The 8,145-nt window shown below is 39.4% G+C and overlaps 1 protein-coding gene across 21 annotated transcripts in view; it reads left to right on the top strand.

The window, feature by feature from the left end:
- LOC144959152 (tensin-3-like) overlaps positions 1-8,145 on the top strand; it is a 400,273-nt gene that overhangs the window by 335,388 nt on the left and 56,740 nt on the right. For 20 of the 21 annotated variants that reach the window (XM_078891652.1, XM_078891665.1, XM_078891661.1 and 17 more), the window contains 3 exons: positions 468-989; positions 4,383-4,527; positions 5,259-5,524. In XM_078891652.1, coding sequence (XP_078747778.1) covers positions 468-989; positions 4,383-4,527; positions 5,259-5,524 — 933 coding nt within the window. The remainder of the gene's footprint in view (positions 1-467; positions 990-4,382; positions 4,528-5,258; positions 5,525-8,145) is intronic. The other variant, XM_078891656.1, reaches the window with a different exon arrangement.

The raw sequence follows: 8,145 nt of genomic DNA, 5'->3' as shown, positions 1-8,145 counted from the left end.
CTCTCTCTCTCTCTCTCTCTTTCTCTCTCTCTGTCTCTGCCTCTCTCTCCCTCTCTCTCCCTCTCTCTCTCTCTCTCTCTCTCTCCCTCTCTCTCTCTCTCTCTCTCTCTCTCTTTCTCTCTCTCTGTCTCTGCCTCTCTCTCCCTCTCTCTCCCTCTCTCTCTCTCTCTCTCTCTCTCTCTCTCTCCATCTCTCCGTCTCTCTCTCTCTCTCTCTCTCTCTCTCTCTCTCTCTCTCTCTCTCTCTAATCTAAAGACAGACGTAAGGCAAACCAAAAATAAAAACGAATCAGTTAAAAGTGCTATGATTAGATTGCAATTGTCATTGTGCTTTACAAAAATTATAATTGTTCTTTCTCGGGTTTTCTAGTAGATATGTAATGTAGACAACCACATCAATTTTCTAATCACAGTTCTTTCATCACTCCACATCCACCCCACCCCAATCACCTTTCCTTCCCTTTCCAGGCTATGATGGATTCCTACAACCGTCAGGCCCTCCACTCGACCTCCCACAACGGGCCAGTGAGTTCCATGCCGCCTTACACACACCAAAGATCCAACAGCATGAACGCCGTAGATGGCTGGTCCGTGCCCCAACAGCAGCAGTACAGCTATCAAACCTCCTCGTCCTCTTACATGGAGTCCAGAAGTTACGGAGAAGACAAGCGGTCCAACAAGCCGCCCCCTTCACCCACAATGCAACGGTCCCTTGCGCCGCCGCAGAACATGTCTTCCGCCGCTCCCCCGGCGCCGATCCCAGCGAGGTCGAGTAGTAAAGAGTTCATGCGGACCCGATCCAACAGCAGCAGTAACACGTGGCAGCAACAGCAACAGCATCATTATCAACCACAGCGCCCTCTTCAACGTCAACAGAGTGACATCATCTACGATAGAAACAGGGAGGTTGAACATGTCATCCCCAAGAGTTATGGCTCCACGCGTAGCACTCCGCAACCAGTCATGTCCCCGAGAGCTCCTTCACCAGTGGTAGGTTTAATCTTGGATGTCGCATCTTTGTCAGTGTTATCTGTACACCTTTCGTGCTTTCCCTCCCTATTTAAAACCTCGACAAATCCACTGTTTTCCCATACACCTTAAACGCCAGAAGATTATCTTAAATTGTGTGTAACCGTATTGGAATCTAGACCAGGGATGGGGGGTTTTCTCGATTTTCCAGCATCTGCCTAAATGTTTTACCCTTTCCAAAGTCTTTAACAAAAACTTCTGTCCACAATTTGATTGCCCGACCCATCAAACTAGTTCCCATGCCTTGCTAGAAGACTGTTGTATGAACATGTCATAGACTAGAATTTTTCTATCATCACCCATAGCTATCCTTAATCCAAGCCTGTCAGCCGAAATCATCGTCAAGTCTACCAGATTAGCATGAAGACTGGTTTTTGTTTGTTAGTTTTTTGTTTTTGTTTTTTGCTTTTTTTTGTGTGTGTGTTTTTGTTTTTTGTTGTTTTTATTTCTGGTCAAGCGATTGAGTACAATGGTGATATTGACGTTCCACACATGAATGTGTTAGGACATGTGAGAAATGGTTCAAACCCAGAAACCCACCTGATCATCGCATTCATTAACTATTAACTCATAGCCTTATTATGCTTTCCCTAAAGTTACGTCACAGTGCACGCCGAACAGTCACCAAAAGAAAGTGATCAGTGATAATTATTCAATGGTGCAACTTATGGGGTCATTTGTATCAGCAAGTCACTTTTCCATTTCTCTTGGTGATTTGTCGTCGCCTTGTCTTGTGACGCGACTTTTGAGGAAACACCGGCCTATCTACGAGTTAAAAAGGTAACAACCTGATCCGGCAGGCAGGCATGGAGTAAAGGTTGCTATGCATTCACCCATAGCTACCTTTCGTCCATGTTAAGCAACCGAATCGGTCAGCCCCACAGTTTGTGAGTTTTGATCACAGTTTTGACACATTGATTGGGGAATTGTCGTCGGACATTCATATTTTGAATCGCCCGTATTAAAATTGTGAGCGATGTTTAGTTTCTGTGGGGCCGATTGTTTCGGGCGGCAGGCAAATACGAAAGATAGCTGTGCTCTCTTTCCTTTCATTGATTGATACTAACAACGATTTTGTTCATCATCATCCTTTGTTTACCTACACATCTAACCAATCCCATACAACACACAACACACAACAATCTTCATGACCCGCTAAGCAGCAAAAGTATCCGCTTTTAACCATTGCCAGTTGCAATCATTTTTGTCAGATATTGTTGCTATAGTCGTTGTTTTTGTTTGTTTGGTTGTTTGTTTGTTTTTTGTTTGTTTTTTGTTTTTAGTTGTCTGTTTTTATTTTTTGTTTTGTTTGTTATATTTTTTGTTTTTGTCATGTTATAGTTTTGTTGTTTTAATTTTTTTTAAATCTTTTTTTTTTTTTGTTATTATCGTTGTTGTTCTATTGTTATTATTGTTATTGTTTATTATTGGTCGTTTTTGTTTTTAATTTGTTTTTGTTGTTCCTTTTTTGTTTTGTTTTGTTGTTGTTTTTTTTTTTTTTTTTTTTGTTGTTTCTGCTAGTTGTTTATCTTATTTGCCAACGAATTAATTAATTCTTGTCGCAGCTGTTATTAATTAATTCTATTTTCAATAACTAACTACGACCAACCATGCAGAAACGCGTCGAATTAATTTCTTGAAATGCTTGAATTTCGTATGAATAGAATCAGAACGTTTCGGGTTTCTCCTTGTCAACAACAGGAAGCAGATGAAATAATCGTCTAACCAAATGAATAAATGTTAAATTGTGAATGTGGGAAGAAGACATTTGTGCGAATGTCAAAGACTGTCCTGTCCTACCGCATGTCATACATGAATGTGGGAAGAAGACATTTGTGCGAATGTCAAAGACTGTCCTGTCCTACCGCATGTCATACATTTCCTGTCCCACCCTTCGGAATGTCAAAGATGTACAACACACTGACAACCACGATGTGTTGTGCATTGTGGGTTGTAGGTTCGAAACCTGCTGTTTTTGATTTCGTTCGTCCTTGAGATCGAGTCGTTTGAACACAAAGGTTGGTGTGATGCTTTTCCTGCTTGGTGTACTATAGCCACCCCATGTAGCCTGCTTTAGCAATCATACAATCCTTCAATCCTTCAATCCTTCAATCATTTGTGTAGCAATGTATCCCATTTCCATCACCCTCGCTCTTGTCATCCAAAAACGTTCATTTTCCTCGATTGTTGATCTATCCATCCATCCATGTATGTATCTATGTGTATCCATTCAGTCATAAGCCTTATGTCCATCTTTTGTCTTACAATGTATTATATCCATTCAGCATTTGATATCGATCAAACCACTAACCCATCCACCAATCCACCAAACCATTTTTACTAATCCACTAACCCATCCACTAATTCTAACCATCCAATACCCACTAACCCATCCACTAACCCATCCACCAATCCACCAAATCATTTTTACTAATCCACTAGCCCATCCACTAATTCTAACCATCCAATACCCATTAACCCATCCACTAATCCATCCACCAATCCACCAAATCATTTTTACTAATCCACTAACCCATCCACTAATTCCAATCATCCAATACCCACTAACCCATCCACTAATCCATCCACCAATCCACCAAACCATTTTTACTAATCCATCAAGCCATCCACTAATTCTAACCATCCAATACCCACAAACCCAGCCGATAACAAACACAAAAACTTCCAACTAATATCATAAAACCATATTCATTTTACCACCCAGGCACGCCTCAATAAATCACTATTTCATCTGTATCCATCCATCCATCCATCCATCCATCCATCCATCCATCCATCCGTCCGTCCATCCATCCATCCATCCATCCATCCATCCGTCCATCCGTCCATCCATCCATCCATCGATCCATCCATCCGTCCATCCATCCATCCATCCATCCATCACACTCGTTCATTTAAAAAAGGAATATTCTATATTCATCTGTTTCCAAAATAAATATATACTAATATAAATATTTTTTTTTAAAACGGAGCGAACACAGGCCGCAGACAACGACCTCTTTAGGGCTTAAACTTGGGATCTCCTTGGTTTAGTGCTGTGTCTAAGCAACTCAGCCATTCTCCCATTCCCCGACCCTGACTCCTTCACATCTAATCATCTGTACACCCACCAATTAAAATCGTTCATCATTTTAGATATCCATCCATCTATCTGTTCATCCGTCATTCTATCCTCTACCCATCCATCCACCAACCTATCCAGCCATCCATCCATCGATCCACCCACCCATCTATTCATCCATCCCCTCATCTATTCATTCATGTACTATTCACCCACCCACCAATCTATTCATCCACCCACCCATCTTTATACATATCCATCTGTCCATCCAGGGTCCGACCAGTACCACCACGTACACTCAGTATCGAACCCTGACCCGAGAACAGAAGGCACCGCCACCCCAACCACCCCAGCCACCCCCACCACCCCATCAAGTCAACCACCACTACATCACTGAGGTCTACGTACATAGACAAGGTAAGCCACTGACATTCCTGGGTAACCCTAGGCCGAAATGGACAATGTCCGAAATAGAGACCTAAAACACCTTCAAAGTCACCAACAATTAAAATCAAAAGAAGATCGTTTGACATTGATGCCCACAGCAAAAGACCGTTAACTTTGGAAGGAATTGACACAGGCGATTAGTGGGACAACCGGGCGCCCTGATAAGATGAATATGAAACGAGAGGCCCGAAGGTCACGAGGTCTTCAGGTCATATTTTAGCAAAAGAGCTCCAGGCCCATAACTGCAAAGTTCACAAATCCGTAATCAAACCAACTAACATGAAATATTTTATTATGTGTGTCGAATATCTGAATCGTGTTAAGTGCTCCTTTGAATGTTTCTGTATTTTCTATGTCATAGCTTGTGTCCAAGTGTTAAGGCCTGTTTATTTCGTATCTATGAATAAATAAATAAATCAATCAATCAATCAATCAATAAATAATGAATTTATATAGCCCATAAACATCCCCGTTAACCGTGTTCTGCGGCACTTTACATAATAAAAATTTTTAAATATCAAAACAAAACAAAATTATAAATCACAACACTACATAATAGGCATGAATACAGAAATACTATCGTAATGGGCAAAACAAGTGTCAAACGCATTCTCCCCATTCACAACTACCCGATATTGATCTCTTGTTGAAATTAGACAAATTATGCTTCAACAATATTTCTATCATTATCAATCTACCAGACAAGGACAAGACTGATTCCACTCGTCTAGAGGAGCTGGAGAAGAACTTAGAAAGAGCGCAGCAATCCATCTTACAGCAACAGCAAGTACAGCAGGTACAACAACAGCCCATACAGCCGGTACAACAACAGCCCATACAGCAGGTACAGCAGCAACAGCCGGTACAGTCCGCACCGCCCCCCAAACAACCTCCCCCAGTGGAAATCGCCGAGGAGATGGTGAGGTCTCACACGGAGTCCAGGCAGTTCCAGCAATTCGCCGAGAGCGTGAGTAATAGACAAGACAGCGTTACCCATCAGAATCAGCACCATGCTCAGCAGCGCACGGTGCAATACCATCACCAAACTAACCACCATCATCAGCAGCATTCCAGCAGCTTTGCACGCAGTCTTTCCCCTCCCAGTTGGGATAATGTGGTGTCTTACAGTGTATGTATTCATGGCTAACCTCCTTTTGTTTGGCTTTTTGCCTCATTCTAATGTCTTTTTAAATAACGTGTTATATTACGACATGCATTCATTATTTGGTCAGATCATGCCATTTATAGCATGTAAAGATCCAGTCACTATACATACATATATAGGACTCAGTCACTATACATACATATATAGGATTCAGTCAGTATACATACATATATAGGATTCAGTCACTATACATACATATATAGGATTCAGTCACTATACATACATATATAGGATTCAGTCACTATACATACATATATAGGATTCAGTCACTATACATACATATATAGGATTCAGTCACTATACATACATATATAGGATTCAGTCACTATACATACATATATAGGATTCAGTCACTATACATACATATATAGGATTCAGTCACTATACATACATATATAGGATTCAGTCAGTATACATACATATAGGCTATTATGTGGGGGAGGACAAGTCACAATGTTTGGATACCATTTGTCAAGAGCGTCCAAAAGTATATCATTCTTACCAAAAGCAAAGCTATACAAATACAGTAACATTTAGATTGACAGTCCCATCACACAAGAAGTAAAGAAAAAACATTTTAATTTTAATGTAAAATGTTTTTATAATGATGCTTCTCATAATTTGAATATTCACAAATTTAAGTTCCAAAAAGTAAAAATACATGACTGACTACGATGTGGCTCCCCTTGGAATAGTAAGGGAATGAATGAATACGTGTTGTAATATAATTATTTAGTTGTCTCCCTTTGACCGAGTTACATTGACCTTCTCACTCGCTCACGCTCACTCAAGTCATTCTCCTGAACCTCCTTCAGGTCTTAGAGGAGACATGAGAGATGATTTTGTGGCAAGGGAGGGCCCTCCATCCATTTCTGACCTCAGCTTTCCTTAAATTATTTGTAGTTGTTCATCCTATATTTCTGTTTATGACTATTTTCGACCTCATGATTTCATCTAGCTCTATAACCCTACACTCGACTCGGTCAAAGGGAGACAATGGTTATGTCCCTTGAAATATGGTGCAAAAAAAAATAATCTAAATAGTAAGCTACCTTTGCATATGGTAATTTTTAGGAGATAGGAAAGTAGAGAGGCTGATAGGAGTCATGCCCTAGAAGGAATACATAAATAATGTTAAAAGTAGAGAGGCTGATAGGAGTCATGCCCTAGATGTGGTCCAACGCCCTTGGAATGTCAGAAGTTAAGGGCCCTAACTCTTGTTCTGGGGGTTTATACTCTGAAACTTTCTTTCGAAGGTCGTTTGGTCGTGTCTCAGGTAGGTCCAGTTCACGTTGTATTTCAAGGGACAATAACTTAAATCTGATCATATTTTGCTTGAGTTATATTTTTAAAAATTATTTTGCAATGGATGATGGGAGATGTTCACGTCAATGGCCACGTGATAGGGAATGAATTCTCATTATGGCCTAAGTAGGGGGAGAGGGTGGTCTTGTTATTATTAAGCCTGCTCCACTGACTTTTCTAGAACAAAACGAATATTCAGGCAGGCAGTTCGTGAAAATCTTCCATCATCCTTGACCTTGTTGCCAGCATTTTGTGTAGGTTTGATACAACTCATCTCGCTTACGTCTTCGATTCAATCTGGGGTCAAAGTTCATCAACACAGCTAGGTCACCATTTCATTGGTTTATGTTACAGATTTTGAATTTTGAGTCACATTAAGACCCATTCACGACGACTTGATATCAGACACAAGTTGTGCTGGACTCCTATGAGAAACTCACAATTTGAGTACTTGAATCGTAAGCCTATCCGAGTATGTAGTTCTATCAATCGATGTATAATTTGTTTTTTTATCATCTATCTGGCCATTCAACATTTTGGAGAAATAATAAATGATTTTGGTTTTTGTTGGTTTTTGCGGCATTTCCTAACATGCCCATGTGTGTGGTTGTTGTGTGCCTTTGTTTTAATTTGAAATTAACCCTTTTTATGTTTATACATTAATCTATTAACGTTTTTAGGTTTATACATTAATCTATTAACGTTTTTAGGTTTATACATTAATCTATTAACGTTTTTAGGTTTATACATTAATCTGTTAACGTTTTTAGGTTTAGACATTAATCTATTAACGTTTTTAGGTTTATACATTAATCTGTTAACGTTTTTAGGTTTATACATTAATCTATTAACGTTTTTAGGTTTATACATTAATCTGTTAACGTTTTTAGGTTTATACATTAATCTATTAACGTTTTTAGGTTTATACATTAATCTATTAACGTTTTTAGGTTTATACATTAATCTATTAACGTTTTTAGGTTTATACATTAATCTATTAACGTTTTTAGGTTTATACATTAATCTATTAACGTTTTTAGGTTTATACATTAATCTATTAACGTTTTTAGGTTGGTTTTGTTTTGGTTTCTAACCCGACGCTTTCGCCGATTACCGCT

This window comes from Berghia stephanieae, chromosome 13, assembly GCF_034508935.2.
Source record: "Berghia stephanieae isolate SIO BIC M18660-M18661 chromosome 13, UCSD_Bste_1.3, whole genome shotgun sequence".
In the NCBI taxonomy this organism is placed as follows: Eukaryota; Metazoa; Mollusca; class Gastropoda; order Nudibranchia; family Aeolidiidae; genus Berghia; species Berghia stephanieae.
The sequence above is the reverse complement of the archived record's forward strand: the minus strand, read 5'-3'. Positions and strand labels throughout refer to the sequence as shown.